Source organism: Perognathus longimembris, chromosome 14 (genome assembly GCF_023159225.1).
Source record: "Perognathus longimembris pacificus isolate PPM17 chromosome 14, ASM2315922v1, whole genome shotgun sequence".
NCBI classification, from domain to species: domain Eukaryota; kingdom Metazoa; phylum Chordata; class Mammalia; order Rodentia; family Heteromyidae; genus Perognathus; species Perognathus longimembris.
In genome coordinates this window covers 35,133,228-35,154,139 of record NC_063174.1, presented here as the reverse complement: position 1 = coordinate 35,154,139, position 20,912 = coordinate 35,133,228, and the positions used below count along the sequence as shown (strand labels likewise).

At 35.4% G+C, this 20,912-nt stretch overlaps 1 protein-coding gene across 2 annotated transcripts in view; it reads right to left on the bottom strand.

Moving 5' to 3' along the window:
* Positions 1-20,912, bottom strand: part of Gphn (gephyrin) — a 386,872-nt gene that overhangs the window by 243,047 nt on the left and 122,913 nt on the right. For both annotated transcript variants that reach the window (XM_048361849.1, XM_048361848.1), the window contains exon 3: positions 3,662-3,719. In XM_048361849.1, the coding sequence (XP_048217806.1) occupies positions 3,662-3,719 (58 nt within the window). The remainder of the gene's footprint in view (positions 1-3,661; positions 3,720-20,912) is intronic.

The following is a 20,912-nucleotide window of genomic DNA, read 5'->3' as shown; positions in this document are numbered from 1 at the left end:
TCCTTTGACCTGCAGAAGCTCAGCAGTTTGATGTAGTCCCATTTCTCCATCCTTTGATTTGTCGCATTTCTGGGTCTTCGTTAAGGAAGTTCCGTCATGTGCCAAGGAACCCAAGTGTTTCTCCTACTCCTTCCTTTAGTATTTTCACGGTATCTGTTTTAATTTCGAGGTCTTTGATCCATTTGGAATTGATTTTGGTGCAGGGTGATATATAAGGATCTAGTTTTAATTTGTTGCATGTGTTGAGCGAGTTTTTCCAGCACCATTTGTTAATGAGGCTGTCTTTCTTCCAGACTATAGTTTTAGCTCCTTTAAGAAAAGCCATTGATTTTTGAGGGTTTATTTTATATCCTGCAACTTTGCCAAAGTTTTGGATCAGCTCTAGTAGCTTGGGAGTAGAGTCAATGGGGTTCTTTAGGTATAGGAACATGTCATCTGCGAAGAGAGAAAGTTTAACTTCATCTTTTCCTATTTGGATCCCCTTTATATTTTCTTCTTGCCTAATTGCTCTGGCTAGGAATTCTAGTACTATGTTGAAGACAAGGGAGAGCGGACACCCCTGTCTTGCTCCTGATTTTAAAGGGAATGGCTTTAGTTTTTCACCATTTAGAATTATACTTGCTGTCGGTTTGTCATAGACTGCCTTGATTATATTCAGGAGTGTTCCCTGGAATCCCAGTTTTTCCAGGGCTTTTAGCATAAATGGGTGCTGGATTTTATCGAATGCCTTTTCCACATCCAGAGATATAACCAGGTGGTTCTTTACCTTGCTCCGGTTGATGTGGTAGATTACATTAATTGACTTGTGTGTATTGAACCAACTTTGCATTCCTGGGATGAATCCAGCTTGATCATGGTGTATGATTTTTTGAGGACCTGTTGAATTCGATTGGCCAGAATTTTGTTGAGAATTTTTGCATCTATGTTCATCAGGGAAATCGGTCTATAGTTCTCTTTCTGTGATGAGTCCTTCCTTTTCTGGTTCGGGGATGAGGGTTATACTGGCTTCATAGAATGTGTCTGGTAGTGAACTTTCTCTTTCAAGTTCATTGAAGAGTTTGAGAAATATTGGTGTGAGGTCTGTTTTGAAGGACTTGTAGACTTCTGCTGTGAATTCGTCTGTACCTGGGCTTTTCTTGGATGGGAGATCACTTATTGCCGTTTCTATTTCAATGCTGGATATGGGTCTGTTCAGAAGGTCTAAATCTTCATGGTTGAGTTTGGGGATATCAATTTTTTCTAGGAAATCATCCATTTCTTCCAGGTTCTCAAATTTGTTGGTGTAAAGGTTTGCAAAATAGTCCCTTATTGTGTTCTGAATTTTGGTTGTTTCTGTGGTGATGTTACCTGTTTCATCTCTGATCTTGTTTATCTGGTTTTGCTGCTTTCATTTTTTGGTCAGGTTTGCTAGGGGTCTGTCTATCTTGTTAATTTTTTTCAAAGAACCAACTCTTTGTTTTGTTGATTCTTTCGATGTTTTGTTTTTTTTGGATCTAATTCATTTAATTCTGATTTGATTTTAATTATTTGCTTCCATCTATTGACTTGAGGTTTGGCTTGTTGTTCTCTTTCTAGGAGATTAAGGTGCTTCCTTCAGTTGTTGAGTTGCTGTTTCGCCAGTTTGTTGATGTAGGCACTCAGAGATATAAATTTCCCTCTACTGCCTTTGCTGTGTCCCAAAGGAGCTGGTACTTTGTGTAGTCATCTTGTTTGAATTCCAATAACAATTAAAATTCTTAAATCCATATATTTTACATTCTTGAGACAATTCTAAAAAAACCAACTGTATCTGATTTCAACTGAGAGTGCTAATAATGGTGACATCAAATGCTGGCAAAATATTTTGTTATAGTTTTTCTTTCAATAATTGTGAAATATAATTTGATTCTACATTTTATGTCCACCTGGATTACATATAATGTATAGTAATTGGTAGAAAAAAACAAACCATGTCACACAAGATTTGCCTGAGATACAATTTATATAAGAAAACAACATAATGAAAAAAATATTAAAAGATAGGGAGTATTTTGGAAATTACTAAGTGAAATATTAATCATTTAGTTTTATGGTATACCTAATTAGCCTCTTACTTTTTCACTCCACTGAAAATACTTCACAAGCATTGGTATGTAATTATATTCACTAGGCTGATCTTAACCAACTATTGTATGATTATACATCACAATACTATTTGTTTACATTGTTACTCTCCTATTATTTTCAGGTTAAGAAATAGTGACTACATAGTTACCAGAGAGAGGGAATACAAATTCATGTCTATAATTTACTCTGTTTCTTCTCAAAAAGTGTTCCTTCTCTATATAACCTCCTAAAGGTAAGAACAACACTTTTACTCAACCTTCCAAATCAGAAACATGAGCTGATTTTTCCTTCTTACCCTCAATATCTAAGATATCATCAAACATCATTGCTTATGCAATGGTATTTTTTGAATCCATTTTTTTCTCCATCTTCACTTAATAATAACAGATGACTTAAACATTGTATTCTTTATATAAATGCTGTCTCAAAATATATAAATATTTGAATGCTAAAGTTTCTAGAAATCAAATTTAGAGCCATTATAATAATATTACAAGAAGGAATATATTCATAATTTTTTACCTTTATATAAACTTTTAACTTTACATAAAAATGAATTCCAAGTTTATTTTATTTATCTCCATTTCAGAATGAGGGCTATGCATTAAACCTAACATTTTTCTCAGTTAAATCCTCAACAATTATGAGCTTACATCAAGTTCATCAAGTTGGAATTAGTTTCCTTGAAACTTTGTAATCCTAGATAAAATCTGCTAAATAAAATTATGTCTTAATTTTTGACAATCAATAGCTGACACATTGGAACAAATAATATATAAACTAACAATGATCAATGGGTTTAGATGAATTAAAGACAAGGCAAATAAATTATGTATTTACTAAAACTACCAACTATTGAAGCTGATAGTGAAAAATTTAGTCAAGCTAAGAATCATGATTAGGTAAGATTCCTACATGTAACTGTTAATACCTTATCTAGTATTCTTCATCCTTGATCACTATGATGAAATATCAAATTTTATTTATGAAAAGGTAAATGTAGTTCAAAACATATGATAACTGATTCTATACAAGGGTAATGTGTTACATTTAGATGATTAATATTTAATAAAACAGTAAAATTTAGAGAAAGGAAAGTTGTATGGTTCTAATAATTAGGTTATTTTTATTTTGTTATACAAATTCTAATTAAAGTTGACATCTGTGTTTCAAAATTAAATAGGAAATATTTATGACAAAACTGATATTATTTATAATTGGTGAGGTAACACAGGAGAAAGAAATCGCAATGAAATAAATAGATACTGCATTGTACATACTACTTTTTATATAATGTTTGGTACATTTTCAATGAGTTGCTTAGAGAAAGGTTTTGTGTTAATTCTTCTAATATTTCTCTCAAAATGTAAATGGTAGGTAAATATATAATGACGATTTTCTATTATACATACTTTTTGAAATTCAGGTAGAGTAATCTGGAATTTAATGGTGTATGAACATACATGGAGACTCAATGATATAAAGAAAAAGCAACTATTTTCCCACCTCCCCACAAAGATACTAAGTCTTTAAAGTGAAAAGTGCCATACTCTACCTTGATTTCTTCTATTTCGTCTGGTACTATCTTGTATGCTGATATAGTCCCACCCAACCTGAAATTAGGAGAAGAAAATATTCTCAAAACCAGCAACAATATATGAAATATATGGAAGAGCGATGCTATTAGCATGAAAGTATCACTGATAATTACCTAAGACTCACACCAATGATGATGGAGGAAAACATTTTGTGCCTACGTTTTGTATTTATTACATCAAAAAAGAAGTGACCCTATCTGAAATATAACTACTGCAAAAAGGGTTGGAGGTATGGCTAAAGTGGTAGAGCACTTGTCTATAAAGGAGCATTTAGTTCAAACTCCATTACAACAAAACAAAATGAAAACCAAAATGAAACAGAATGAAGAGAGGAAAAGGGGAAGAATTTAGGCATAAAATTCAATGCATACCCCACAAAATTAAGAAAATTGAGGGTAAGGGATAGGATTGGGAAGGAAGTGTGAGAATGATTAAAATGCATTGTATTCATAAACTTTTGTTCAATTTAATTTCTTTTGTGCAATTACTTAAAGATAATATGAAAGAGTGAACAAACAGAGCAATGTTACTCACTGGCCACTATGGCCAAAATGAACTATATAATTTATGGGTGGAATGCGGGGAAGGCTGGGAGAGAGTGAGGGAAGGGGTGACATTGTCCAAACTTATTGTCCTAACTTATATAACTGTAATCCCTTTGTACATCATCTTTATAATAACAATAAAAATAAGAAAAAAAGACATAGAAGAAAATATAATACATTGACAGTCTAGAAATAACCTTTCCATCTATGAGCAATTGGTTTGGTTTATATTCTTTGAGTTCTAGGCCCATGACCAACAAAAAAAAATAATTTTTGCTTTGCATTCCATTGAGAAAAATATAACTAGTTAAGTTTCATATTAACAATTTTAAATATCAGTATTTTGTACAACTCAATGGTGTTAATTACATTCTCAACAGTATCTACCATACCATTTATTTCCAAAACATCTATATCAACCAAAGCAAAAAACTTCAAGTATTAAACAATAATTCTTTTTTCCCTGAACTGTTAACCCCTACTGTGCTTTCTGCCCTATGAATTTGTCTCTTCTTGACCTTTCATTTAGTAGGTGGATCATATATATGAGTGTCAAAATTATTTCACCAGGTATGTTTTCATAGTTCCTTCATGTTGCAGCATGTAGCAAAACTTTATTTCCTTTTACTGTTGAATATAGTTGGATATAGTATCTTACTATTTTGATGTATGTAGGGTTATTAGCAAGATCATCACGCCCATTTGTAATTTTACTTTTTACACCCTTGCTGTTCCTTTCAAAACAAAGAATTAAGTTTTTGTTTCCTTGATTATTTCTATTGCTTTTCATTTTCAACTTTAATCATTTCCACTCTAGTCCTTATTATTCTATTCCCTCTTTCCTTCCATAATTGTGTTCCATTCTGTGTGTGTGTATAGATATATCTTTGTATTTTCCCTTTTTTGCTCTTGTAGTGAATTATTTTGACTTCCTTTGAATTTATTTTTGCATACTTGTACATATTTTCTTTGTATTTATCATGAAGGGTACATTTAATATCCTTAAGTCATAACAATCTAGTCTGAATTGATAAAAAGTTAACTTGAACAGTGTAAAACACTTCCTATACAACTTTATTTGCTATATTGGCCTCAGTTTTCTCTTCTTGCCTTTAGTATATATGAATACAGATCAATCCACATTAACATACATCTACTAAGTCATGTGGTACATAGTAATTAAATATATAATATTTATATTAGGCTCACAGATATATCTTAAGTTTGATAAGACAATTCTAAATCTTATATCTTATCCCTTATTCCACTTCACTTGTTCAGTCCAAGTTCTAGCCATGTTCAATTATCAGTAATTTCATAAAGACATGAAGCAATCTTCTGGAATTATGCCTTTATAGTACCCCTATTTTGAATTTCCTTAGTCACTTTGCAAACTCCTAATTATCCTTTAGGATTCAAGTATGTTACAAAAGCTCTGGACACAGGGATATGTAGTCTCTTCATTTTGATGGAATAATAACTCACAAATATCTGCATTGTTTAGTGATTTTCCTAAGCAGCTAGAAGAATTCATATATTATACTCTAATGAACCAGTCATGTTTTGAGCAGAATGTCTAAAATGTCTTTATACTTGGCTTGGTTCTTGACACTTGTAGAAGTTATCACATGACAGTTTAAATAACATTAATTTTATATTTTTCCTAGGAAGATATTATTGTCTAAATTTTGGCAAAGAAATATGTAAATCCTACTTGTAAGCTCCTATTCGATGTAAAATTGAGAACTTGTAGCCTCATTTAAAAAGCACTTATATAAAATATATAATTCTTTTAGAGCTTTTCATGTTAAAGATCCACTGGGAGACTGTAGATCTTTTAGTTCCATTTGAAAGAATTGTAAAACTCATTGCAACATGTTTCATCATTGCTTTATTTTAAATACTATAATTTTCGATATTAAATTAAAAATGGTAATTATATCAAATTAAGAAACAGCATCTCAATGGTAATGATTAAACACTAAATTAACTTGTAGGTGGGGAAGAGAGGAAAAAACTACATGATCCAAAGAGAAATGTACTCACTACCTGACTTCTGTAACTGTAATTCCTCTGTACATTCTTTATAATAAAAATTAAAAAAAATTTTAAAAGAAAGAGCATCTCTTCTTAAATTGTATTTGTTAACTGATTTATTTATTTATTTATATTTATTTTTATTTTTATTTTTGCCAGTCCTGGGGATTGGACTCAGGGCCTGAGCACTGTCCCTGGCTTCTTTTTGCTCAAGGCTAGCACTCTGCCACTTGAGCCACAGCGCCACTTCTGGCCATTTTCTGTATATGTGGTGCTGGGGAATCGAACCCAGGGCCTCATGTGTATGAGGCAGGCACTCTTGCCAGTAGGCCATATCCCCAGCCCCTGATTTATTTATTTTAAGGCTCAATTCAACAATCATTTCTTTTTCATAATGCTTTGAGTTATGTAGAATTTATAAAATGCTATGTCAAGTACCTAAGATAAATGTCATTTTATAAATATATTAACAAAAACAAAATAAAAAACAAAGAGAAAAGAATTATCCTCAAAAGAAACTACAGAACAATACTTAGGTAAAGTCATAATTTTCTTTTTATTTATTTATTTTTTATTTTCCAGTATTGTGCTTGAACTCAAGGCCTGAGCACTGTCCCTGGCTTCTTTTTGCTCATGGATAGCACTCTACCACTTGAGCCACAGTGCCATTTCTGGCTCTCTCCCCCCCACACCACCTTCCTCCTCCCCCCTCCCCCTCCCCTCCGTGTATGTGGTGCTGAGGAAACAAACCTAGGGCTTCCTGCATGCTAGGCAAGTACTCTACCCCTAGGCCACATTCCTAACCCCATAATTTTCTTCATGTAATATAAAATGTTAATATATGCATCAGTCTTTTAAAATAGTGTTGGTGGAGAAGTCCATAAGTCAATTCTTCTCTAAGTTATACTCCCTTAGAAGAGGATAAAAAAAGTATGAGTCTCAATGCTACAATGTCAATGTTATTGACAAGAAAGATATAAAGAATTAATTTAATATTAAATTTTGGGGATTTTTGAGACATATTTTCACTGTATAATTCAGGCTTGCATTGAACTCATGATGTCTCAGGGTTCAGTGTTAGTTTTACAGATGTGAATCACCATGCTCAACTGGAAAAGTATGTTTTAAAGAAATGATGCCACAAGAAAATATTTTGGAAATGAACTTTACAACTTGAGGGAAGAGAGTTGTGAGGAGGGAAAGTGGTAGAAAAATGAGGGAGAGGGTAACAAGAAATGTACTCAGTACCTTACATATGTAACTGTAACCTCTCTGTATATCATCTTCACAATAACATTAAACAGAAGGAAGAAATTCCTTTTGTCCCTACAGAGACAAGGAGTCAAGGCATAAACTCACATTTTTAGCTGAGAAGAGTGAGAATATGGGCTGGGAATATGGCCTTGTGGCAAGAGTGCTTGGCTCGTATACATGAAGCCATGGGTTTGATTCCCAAGCACAACATATATAGAAAATGGCCAGAAGTGGCGCTGTGGCTCAAGTGGCAGAGTGGTAGCCTTGAGCAAAAAGAAGCCAAGGACAGTGCTCAGGCCCTGATTCCAAGGCCCAGGACTGGCAAAAAACCAAACCAAAACAACAACAACAAAAAAACAAACGTGTTATTATGATATCATGTTTAGTAATAATAATACTTTATGGTAGGGAATGTTACCCAAATGATTTTAAACTTATAGTATTATTTCTCCTTTCTATTTTAAAATGATAATTTTAGATGCTATGTAAAGTACAAGATTGTGAGCAGACAAGGGTAAAGTAAGTATTTGGGAAGTTATAGTAATAAGCAACTGAGATATGTGATTTTAATATAAACCAGGTTTATATCACTGGAGATGGTTAAAAAAAGTCAGACTGTAGACATATTTTTAATACAGAATGGATCAGATATTTCTGGCATTATGAACATGGATGTAAGGAAAGATGATTATAAGTTTTCAACCTAAAAAACTGAAAGGACACTGGTGCCTTCAAATGAGATTGAATCTCTAAGGCTGTGAAGATATTAAGGAGGGAGAAAACAAAGACTTTAGTTTTAGAGAAGTATAATTTAGGGTTTCAATTATATATCAAATGTGAAATATGAAGTAATTAGATATACAAAGGGGATATCAGTCTGGAAATATAAATGTACCTTATTTACTTAGTACTAAAAGTAATGAGACTATTAAATTTCCAAGGGAGTAAAAGAGACTAGAAAGAGAAGTGGTTCAAAGCCTAGGATATCTGAATGTTAAGAAGAAACTGCAAAAAAATGGAAAAGAGAACTGATAAGAGAAAACTAAGAACAAATTTGGTAGAACAAGAATTAAAACTACTTAGAATTCAAGAAAATATTGGGATCTTCCAAATAAAATATTGGATGTAGAAAATAAACATTAAACATTGCCCCATTTGTAAGGAAATGGAAGGACTTGGAAAAAACTATACTAAGTGAAGTGAGCCAGACCCAAAGAAACATGGACTCTATGGTCTCCCTTATTGGGAATAATTAGTACAGGTTTAGGCAACTCATAGCAGAGCATCAAAAGGCCCAATAGCTATACCCTTATGAACACATAAGATGATGCTAAGAGAAATGAACTCCATGTTGTGGAAACAATTGTTATATCACAGTTGTAACTACTTTGAACGTCCTATGTTTATCTGTAGCTTTTATTATTGATGATGTTCTTGTATCACCTTCCTGTGGTTGTACTTACACTATCGCTGTAATCTTATCTGAGTATATTGGAAACAGTGTTTATGGGTATTGGAAGTAGGAAATTCAAAGGGAATACCAAATTTGAGAGACACAGGGTAAAAAAAAGAGAAACAACTACAAAAGCAATACATGCAAAACTGTTTGGTGTAAGTGAACTGAACACCTCCGGGGGGGGGGGGGAGACAGGGGGGGAGGGAGGGGGGTATGAGGGACAAGGTAACAAAGAGTACAAGAAATGTATCCAATGCCTAACGTATGAAACTGTAACCTCTATGTACATCAGTTTTATAATAAAAACTTAAAAATAAAAAAATAAACATTAATAGCTGTTATAGAAAAGACATCTGACTCCAGACAGAACTACACACATAACCTACAGAAAAAAAAGAAAAATCAACAATATTAAGTATACATGACACAGGAAAATTAGTTACCCATACACAGAAACAGCGTAATTCTAAAGAAAAAAAAATCACTGTTTTCAACAAGTTCTAAGAAACAAAACAAAATAAAATAATACTTCAGAGATGTATCAAATAAAAGTAATTTTTCTTGGATGCTGGTTTTAAGAAACCAACCAAAACTGGAGGGGAAATGAGGGAAAATCGAACATTTTAAGAAAACAATATTAAGAAAATGTTGATTTTTATTTAGGTACAGTAATGGTACTGTGTTCATGTCTATAAAGTAAAGGAGCATTTACTTTATATTATGAAATATTTCTGGATGAAATCATTAAATGCTTGAAAATACTGCAGTAGCAATTTGGAGTGTGGTCAAGAAATGCAAATTAGTGATGCTGTGAAAGTGAAACTCATGGACTCATAGTTTTGTGTATGTATGCAATTTTACATGACATTCCCAAAAGGGAGCATGGAAGAAGGTATAGATAGAAAAATTTATACACTAAAAGAATAACTTTTATTTACAAAGAGAAAAATAGAAATGGAACAAAAATTAGAAGAGGGATCAATGATAGTTCTGAAAGAACAAGACAATTACAGCATGCTTTGTATGTCAATGAGAAAAATAGAGGAGGAAGACAATATGAAAGATTCAAAATATCAAAGAACTGTTAAATCTTTAGGTTGGTGAGAACTGAAGGGATTACATGCACAAATATAAGCCTTGATGTTCACTAGAGGCCTGGACAGTTCTTCCATGTATATTCATCATTATAACATAAGAGAAGGCATAGTGTTTAAGACAGACTAAAGAAAGTAGATGAAATGGTAAAGTGCTAAAGTTCTCAGTTCTTCAAGTCATAAGATGAACAGTAAGGATTGGTAAAAAGATGTATAGGTTTGAGAAGATAGAGGAAAATAATAATAGAATGATGAATGGATTACAGGAGAGGTTCACAAATCTAGTCACTAATTATTTCTTTAGATAAAATTCTACTGGAACACATATATTCTTTTGTTGGTATGTCTATGGCTACATTTATGCTAAAACAGCTAAGCTGAATACTTGACAGAGACTTGACAACATATATTTTTGCCTTAGCTTCCCAGGTACTAGGATTCCAGGTATATGTACTAACATTAATATTAATATTTTGGGCTTTATGTTCAGGTAATGATTTAAATAATTAATACACAAACAATAGAACATCAAATTTAAGGAATTAACATATACTTCTTGTGGAAAAAATATATATGCATAGGTGTGGTTTTCCTTATTTATTTAAACTTGTAATTCAATGTTTCAATGAAATCACTTCATCTTGATAGAGTTGTTTCTATACAAGGCTAAAAATTGTATTTTAAAAGACACTAAGTTTTCATCATTGATGTATTTTTGCTCAAAGCAAAAACATTCTGTAAAGAGGAAAATCAAGAGTCAATAATGAAAAGATTTTTTAAGTATCTTCATTTTCTAGATCTTAATCTAAAATACTTATAAGCAGATGGCTCAAAGAGATATTTGTAGCTATACAGTTTAAATAGAATAGACCCTATATAATAGAATGACTTCTGTGACTACAGACTATTCTTATGTAACTCTTGTGGGTTAGGATAAAAGTCTGTTTTAGTTCATCACATTAAAATAATAAATTACTTTTGAATTAAATACTTAATTTTAAATAAAATTTTAGGTTATTGTTTCAAGAATAAAAAAAATCCAACCATCTGAGCAAAAAAAATCTAATTATCTTAGCAAAGCTTTGCAGATTTTGCTATACTCTTAAAAAATCCGCTATGCCTCAGGCAATTTTTATCACTTTAATATCCCTGGAGAACTAGGAGTCACATGGATATGATCAAGAAAGTGAAAGAATTCTAATTACACTTGGAGTAAAGTAACCACAAATCCATACAAATAACTTTTCAGGCTTGAAACTTGCTTCTCATTCCAAACATCAAAGATATCTGTTAGAATAGTCCAGAAAACAAAACGGATGAACTTTCAAATTACTGCTGACCAAAATATTCAATTGATACTAATATTAATATAGTGCATCTAAAACTTTTCCACATACACCTCACAAACTTTGTAAAACATATGGTTAAGGTGCTTGGTATATTGCCTAGTGGTAGAGTGCTTTCCTCGTATACATGAAGCCCTGGGTTCTATTCCTGAGCAACACATATATAGAAAAGGCCAGAAGTGGCGATGTGGCTCAGGTGGCAGAGTGCTAGCCTTGAACAAAAGGAAGATAGGGGCAGTGCTTAGGCCCGAGCTCAAGCCCCAGTACTGGCAAAATAAATAAATAAATTAATTAATTAATTAATTAATTAATTAATTTTTATTAGAAACAAAATTTATAAAAAGTCATAGCAAAAAGGAGGTATCATCCTTTTCATAATAGGTGAAGGTTTAGAAAGGGAAAGTATTTGCTGCACTTTAGTAGAATTTGCAGATCTTTTGGAATATATCCTGAGTATTAAAGGGCCCAAAGAATAAGAAACTGGAATTTAAAATTCACTCTGGCTATGAAATCAGATCATGTAAATCACAGTCTTGACTATGAAAAAGAGATTAAAAACACAAATAGGAAGTAGACAGATGCAGGTCTACCTTCCTTTGATCTGTATAGAAGAGAAAAAGATTAAGAAAAAGGAAAAGAGAAAAAACATTCCATAACTTGTAATTGCAATACATATTTGTGTAACTTTATGACCTCAATCCATACCACTCAAAAAATTAAAGTGATTTCAGACTAACAATATTCTATGTCTATAGGAAAACCAAGTTCCCCTATAAACAAATAAGCTCTACTTTAAAAATTGCCCAACAGGGCTGGAGATATGGCCTAGTGGCAAGAGTGCTTGCCTCGGATACACGAGGCCCTAGGTTCCATTCCCCAGCACCACATATACAGAAAACGGCCAGAAGCAGCACTGTGGCTCAAGTGGCAGAGTGCTAGCCTTGAGCGGGAAGAAGCCAGGGACAGTGCTCAGGCCCTGGGTCCAAGGCCCAGGACTGGCAAAAAAAAAAAAAAAATTGCCCAACAAACATCAAAGAAAAATATATTAAAAAATATGCCATGAGAGTATGAGTACACAGAAACATCAAAGTACAGAGCAGAACTTTATACAAATTTTTAAATAAATGAGCATAGTTAATATGCTTAAATAAAATAAAGTACTGCATACAGAAAAAACTAGTAGTTTATTTGAAATTAATTAACCAAGACTTTCATGAATGAAACACATAATATTTCAGAACTAGAGACAAAGAAATCATAAGATATTATTGGAGACACAACTAAAAAGAGAATCCATAAACTGAAAAGCAGATCTTAGTCAGTGACATAGAATGTAGTTTTTAAAAAAGGCGAACATACAAAAGAGACTAAGAGATATGAAAAATAACAAAAAAACAATAGTATAGAAGCTTCAAAACAAGATGACACACAAAATGAAGAACATGTATGATAAGCCAAAATGTTTATACTGTAGAAAAAATCATATATATGTATATGCATATATGATATATATACACAGAGACACATATGCATGTACATGTATATGCATATATATGTGTAAATACATATATCATATATTTGTATATGTATATATTACATATATACACACATGTATTCAAAACCACTGGTAATAACAGAACATATATTCAAAATGAAATTCACAACGAAGAGTTAACTCCAAAGAATTTGATTTCTACGGACTACTAAATTATAGATTGTGACTAACATACAATTTTAACTACATTAAACAATGAAACAAACTTCACTGATTGTCTATCATGGCAAAAAGTACCAAATACTCAAATATAATACTCCACCCTCTGCCTCAAGCCATATATCTAGAAAAACTATAAAAATACTAAAATCATATTTTTTAAAAGAAAAGCTATCAAAACTTTTGTTTCCCTGAATGTCTTCAGAACTGGTTCATCGTAACTCCCATGGTGAAATTCTAAGTAAGAATAAGTAAATACGTACTCATAGTTATCTCATAGTACTCACAGAAACTCAATTATCTTTTTATGGGGAGGAGCTTTTGCAATTTCGAAGGGTATGCTCTTGAGCCTCATTCATGCTAGGCATGTGATCTACTTCTTGAACCATGTTACCAGCCCTTATTTGGCTTTAGCACTTCAATCCATTTAACTATGCCTCCCAGTAGCAGAAATTACAGGCATATGCTACTATACTATGATTGATGAAACAGGGATCTCATTACTTTACTGTTTGTCTAGGTTGGCCACAAACTGTAATCATCCTGATCTCTGATCTCTGTCTCCTAAGTAGCTGGGATAACAAGCTTGTGCCAACACACTAAGCCTGTAGTAACTGAAATTTGTTCTAACGACTTGGTAGGTACATATTTTTTTTAATTAAAAGAAAACTGTGGTGTAATTTTATTCATAAATAACTGGTATTGTAAGTTTGTGAGACTCATCTCCAATTAAACTCCACAAAGCCAGAAGAGGAGCCGTCTCATGTGAGAGAGCCTTTGCCTTGAGTAAAAAAGCTCAGGGACAGTGCCCAAGCCCTGAGTTCAAGCCCCAAGATAGGAACATTAAAAAAAAAAAAAAAGGGGGGAACAGCTGTAGAAGACAGCGGAGGAGCTGCAGAGCACAAGCTGCGCTCCATCCGACACCGTAGTTTTATCACCCCATAGAAACTTTTACGCCTAGAAAGACAGCTAGAGTAAGTTCTAACAGTACAGGGATTCTGGCCAGGAAGGAAAAATCGACTTTGCTCGTCTGAAAACACAGATTTGAGCTCCGAGCAGCGTCCCACCGCCACGCCAGTGCCGGCGCTTGCACAGCAACCCGCTAGCCGCGCAGCTAAAGCACACAGCGGAGACCAGGGAGAAATACTCCAGGCGGCGGCTGAGCACGGACGACCTGAAATCGCAGAGAAAGCGTGAGTACCCCACGAAAGACATTCCCACTCGCACCCAAAGAGCAGCTTCTGGAAGGCAGCCCTTCCCCCACCACCAGAGCAAAGCGCCATCTTTGCCACTGGCATTGGGTCAGACCAGATTGGAACTAAAGCGGGCCTGGGGAAAGTGAGGTCAAAGTAGCCATCTTTGAAAAGGGCAAGAGGGACAGACCTGTGAGAGTCACCTCCGCCCAGGAGAACGCCCCCTGCCCAGGCGGGAGGCGTGTCCTGGGCCACGGCTCAGCCAGAGGTGCCCCATCCTGCCCGCCGGATTTTCTAAATTTACAGCGAATGCAGAGAGCAGCTCCCAGTGGCATGGAAACACCAGACAGGGGAACAAATAGTTCCTGAGAAAGTTAAACAGTCCCGTCACAAAGGAAGCCCAATTCCCAGCCCGAAATGGAGCTGCACTCCATAGCCACCACCACCAATGAGGCCGCCCCGCCCAGGAGCGTGTAGCCTCCCCTAGGCAAGCAACTCTCAGTTGGATAAAACAGGCCAAAGGCGCCCCGCTCTGCTGAGTCCACAGCCTATTCATAGCCAGGCATTAAAGGCAGCTGCCCCATAGCAGACAGAGGAGCTACAGTTCCTGAGACTCCTCAAGTCCCCATCTACAGAGGACGCCAAGGACTGCCACCTAGCTGTGCAAACCACAGAGACCCAGGATTGCACCAACATAGGTGAAGGATCAGAACAGAACCACCTTCTGCAAACTGAAATCAAGTCAAACACAGCCAAGCAGCAAAATAGACTGCAGACCATCGTGAGGAAACCAGAGACTGGGGAAAGACCACCCAAACAAGGAGGACTCCATTTTTTTTTTTCACTTCTGAAACGTTGTCCATTTTTTTGTTTGATTGTTTGTTTTGTTTTCCATTTTTACCTGTTTGTTTTATCAAGTTTTTTTTTCTTTGCTGTTTGTTTGGGTTGTTCCTTTTCTGGGTTTTTTTTCCTTTTTATTTTTTTTTTCTTTTTAAAATAATTTTTCTCTGTTTTGTGCATCTGTCTTCCACTATCTTTACTTTATTTCTCTCTTTGTGTTCTCTTTCTCTAAAAATTACTTTCCTATGAATAACAACTCCACTCTTTTCTGCTAACTCTCCATTGTCAATGATTTGAACCTTGTTCTTTCTACTGATTCTACTCTTCTCCACATTTCCACGTCACTGAAACTAAACCAAAACCACCACCCCTCCTCCCCAATACATTTTACTCTATTCTCTTTAATACCTCCAACTTACCCTCCTGACTTACTGCCTGGACCTCCAGTTTCCATTGACTCCTGGTTATTGGACAGAGGGTATCCCAGCTTAATCTGAGTGAATCAAAGGGGTTCATAGAGAAAGCCAGTCCTAAAAGAACTTAATATAAAAACAAGAACTGCTTATAGGGTTGTAACAGTAAATAAGTAACTACTGATTACAGCGCCCAGGATCGGTTGTTATATTGAAATTGTATTCTTTAGGAACACCAAATCTAATTTTATAGACAGGTATACAGGGTATCTGTATATAACTGTGAACTTGTAAAATTTACACAACAGTGCTTGGTAAGGGCTGCTTTGGGTTTTAAATGGTGCTCATAGGTGCTTGTAGATTGGCATTCCCAGTGCAAATGGGCAGAAGGAACACAAGAAAGATGGTAAACAATGGAGTCTTTTCTCCCACACAAAACAAGCAGGAAGCAGAGCAGTCAAAGACATAGAAGAGAACCCCCAAAATGCTCTACAAAGTCTACTGATAAACATGATAAATGAAAAGTTTGAATCTCTTCAATTATTCTAGAGCGTGAGGAGGCAAAGCAACAATTAATGGAGAATTTCATGGCATCCACAAATAGAAAGATAAATGAACTTCAAGAGTCAAGTGAAAAGATAGCTAACCAGCTTAAAGATTTAAGAGACAAGACTCAAAACCAAAGAAATGAAGTTAATGAAGTAAAGAAGTCCATACAAGACCTAAGAAATGACATGGAAATCATCAGGAAAGACCAGTCAGAAGGAAAAGAGATTCGAAATCAAGTAGCTAGCTTACAGTCCTGACTAACTGAAGCAGAGGAGAGAATTTCAGGAGTGGAAGATTCCTTAGATTCTATGGAGAAAGATAAAAAATCAATACAAATCCAGTCCAATCAACAAAACAGATCACTACAGGAGATTCAAGACATGATCAGGAAGCCCGATTTAAGGATAATAGGTATTGAGGAAAACTTGGAGAAAGAGGTTAATGGGATAGGCAACCTATTTAACAAAATATTAGCTGAGAACTTCCCAAATATCCAGAAGGAAAGGCCTATATAGATACAAGAAGCATTTAGAACCCCAAACCGACCAGACCACAATAGGACATCCCACCGACATATAGTGATCAAAACAGGTTCAGTAGAGTGCAAGGAAAAAATTCTCAAAGCTGTTAGGGAGAAGAAAACAATCACATATAAAGGAAAAGCAATCAGAATTACCCCAGACTTCTCAGCAGAGACCACGAAAGCAAGGAGAGCCTGGAATGAAGTATACCAAACATTAAATAAAAATAACTATCAACCAAGAATTCTGTACCCAGCCAAACTCTCATTCATAGCCGAAGGTCAAATAAAAGTCTTCCACAGTAAGGAAAAACTGAAACAATATATCTCCACCAAACCAGCTATACAGAAAATCTTCAAAGATGTACTATACAGGGAAAATAATCAAGATCCCAATACAGACAGAGAAATGAACCCTAAATAGTAAACATCAGATCAAGAAATGGGAAGACACAGCTTTAAGCAAGATAGTGATAACGAAAGGAACAAACGATCATCTCTCAATCCTAACTCTCAACATTAATGGACTTAATTCTCCAATCAAACGACATAGGCTCATAAGTTGGATCAAAAATCAAGATCCAGGGCTGGGAATATGGTCTAGTGGCAAGAATGCTTGCCTGGTATACATGAGGCCCTAGGCAGCAGACTCAAATAAACAAGATGAGAGATGAAACAGGTAAAGTCACCACAGAATAACCAAAATTCAGAAAATAATGAGGGACTATTTTGCAAACCTTTATGCCAACAAATTCGAGAACTGGGAAGAAATGGATGATTTCCTAGAAAAAATTCATATCCCTAAACTCAAACATGAAGATTTAAACCTTCTAAACAGACCCATATCCAGTATTGAAATAGAAACGGCAATAAATGATCTCCCATCCAAGAAAAGCCCAGGTCCAGACGTATTCACTGCAGAATTCTACGAGGCCTTCAAGACAGAACTCACACCAATATTTCTCAAACTCTTCAATGAAATTGAAAGAGAACGTTCACTACCAGACTCATTCTATGAAGCCAGTATAACCCTCATCCCAAAACCAGGCAGGGACTCATCACGGAAAGAGGACTACAGACCGATTTCCCTAATGAACATACACGCAAAAATTCTCAACAAATTCTGGCCAATCGACTTCAACAGGTTATCAAAAAATCATACACCACGATCAAACTGGTTTCATTCCAGGGATGCAAAGTTGGTATAATACAGGCAAGTCAATTAATGTAATCCACCACATCAACCGGAACAAGGTAAAGAACCACATGGTTTTATCTCTGGATGCGGAAAAAGCGTTCCATAAAATCCAGCACCCATTTATGCTAAAAGCCCTGGAAAAACTGGGATTCCAGGAAACATTCCTGAATATAATCAAGGCAGTTTATGACAAACCAACAGCAAGCATAACTCTAAATGGTGAAAAACTAAAGCCATTCCCTTTAAAATCAGGAACAAGGCAGGGATGTCCACTCTCTCCCCTGCTCTTCAACATAGTACTAGAATTCCTAGCCAGAGCAATTAGGCAAGAAGAAAATATAAACAGGATCCAAATAGGAAAAGATGAAGTTAAACTTTCTCTCTTCACAGATGACATGATCCTATACCTAAAGAATCCCATAGACTCTACCCCCAAGCTACTAGAGCTGATCCAAAACTTTGGCAAAGTTGCAGGATATAAAATAAATCTTCAAAAATCAACGGCCTTTCTCTATGCTAATGACCCGAAGACCGAGGCTGAAATCAGGAAAGCAACTCCTTTTGCAATAGCCCCCCAAAACATAAAATACCTAGGAATAACCTTAACCAAAGAAGTGAAAGACCTCTTTGATGAGAACTTTAAAAGCTTGAAAAACGAAATTCAGAACTAAGGAAATGGAAAAACCTCCCATGCTCCTGGATTGGGAGGATTAATATAATCAAAATGGCAATATTGCCAAAGGCTATCTACAAATTCAATGCAATACCTATTAATATCCCAACACCATTTTTAATGAAATAGAGGAAGCAATCCAGAAATTCATATGGAACAATAAAAGATCTAGAATAGCAAAAACAATCCTAAGCAGAAAGAACAGTACTGGAGGAATTAAAATACCCAACTTCAAGCTGTATTATAAAGCTGTAGTAATAAAAACAGCTTGGTATTGGCACCGGAACAGGCCTGAAGACCAATGGAACAGAATTGAAGACCCAGAAATGAACCCATAGAACTACGCCTACTTAATCTTAGATAAAGGAGCTAAAACAATAGTATGGAAGAAAGATAGCCTCTTTAACAAATGGTGCTGGCAAAACTGGCTCATCACATGCAACAAACTAAAACTAGATCCTTATATATGATCCTGCACCAAAATCAATTCCAAATGGATTAAAGACCTCGAAATCAAAACAGACACCCTGAAAACACTAAAGGGAGGAGTAAGAGAAACACTTGGGCTCCTTGGCACAGGACAGAACTTCCTTAACAAAGACCCAGAAAGGCTACAAATCAAAGAAAGGTTAGGCAAATGGGACTGCATCAAACTGCAGAGCTTCTGCACGGCAAAGGACATAGCTCACAAGATAAACAGAAAGCCCACAGACTGGGAGAAGATCTTTACCGGCCATTCAACGGACAAAGGCCTCATATCTAAAATATATGCAGAACTAAAAAAATTACCCTCTTCCAAAACAAAACCACAAAGAACCAATAGCCCCCTCATCAAGTGGGCTAAAGACTTACAAAGAGACTTCTCTGCTGAGGAAATGAGAATGGCCAGGAGACCTATGAAAAAATGCTCTATATCACTGGCCATAAATCAAATCATATGCAAATCAATGAAAATCAAAACAACATTGAGATTCCATCTCACCCCAGTAAGAATGTCATATATCAAGAAAACTAACAATAACAACTGTTGGAGGGGATGTGGCCAAAAGGGAACCCTACTTCATTGTTGGTGGGAATGTAAACTGGTTCAGCCACTCTGGCAAGCAATATGGACATTCCTCAGAAGGCTAAATATAGATCTCCCCTATGACTCAGCAGCCTCACTTTTGGGTATCTATCCAAATGATCACAAACAAAATCACAGTAATGCCACCAGCACAACAATGTTCATCGCAGCACAATTTGTCATAGCGAGAATCTGGAACCAACCCAAATGCACCTCAGTAGACGAATGGATCAGGAAAATGTGGTACATATACACAATGGAATTTTATGCCTCTATCAGAAAGAATGATATTGTCCCATTTGTAAGGAAATGGAAGGACTTGTAAAAAGTTATACTAAGTGAAGTGAGCCACACCCAAAGAAACATGGACTCTATGGTCTCCCTTATTGGGAATAATTAGTACAGGTTTAGGCAACTCATAGCAGAGCATCACAAGGCCCAATAGCTATACCTTTATGAACACCTAAGATGATGCTAAGTGGAATGAACTCCATGTTATGGAGACAATTGTTATATCACAGTTGTAACTACTTTCAACGTCCCATGTGTATCTGTAGCTTCTATTATTGATGATGTTCTTGTATCACCTTCCTGTGGCTGTACCTACACTATCTCTGTAATCTTATCTGAGAATATTGGAAACCGTGTATACTTGTATTGGAACTAGGAAATTGAAAGGGAATACCAAAATTGAGAGACACAGGGTAAAAAAAGACAAACAACTACAAAAGCAATACTTGCAAAACTGTTTGGTGTAAGTGAACTGAACACCTTAGGGGCGGAAAGAGTAAGGGGGAGGGGGGAGGGGGATATGAGGGACAAGGTAACAAACAGTACAAGAAATGTATCCAATGCCTAACGTATGAAACTGTAACCTCTCTGTACATCAGTTTGATAATAAAATTTGGAAAAAAAAAGTATCACCAATGTATAACAGACTGTGAACTATCTTGAACTGGAACTTTGTGTTGTATGTAATAGATGCTACTCATTTTCATCAAAGAATACTTCCGGATGGTTCCCAAGGAACGAAGACAGAATAGAGCCTTTCTGTGTGACTGTGAATAGAGTCAGATAACAAAGGAGAAGCTAAGCTCTAAAGAGAAAGAGGGAAAAGATCAAGAGTTATGACTGGACAACTGAAAAACTATAGAGAAATACAAAATTTACTTCAAGTAAAGTAGAAAACACCACAAATCCTAGCTGTCTAGGGTGGGAAGGGACCAAAACCATCAATATGTGGGAAACCAGACAGTCTTGGTGACAACACATTGACATTCCTAGTCCCAGTGTGAGTGCACAGCTCTTGA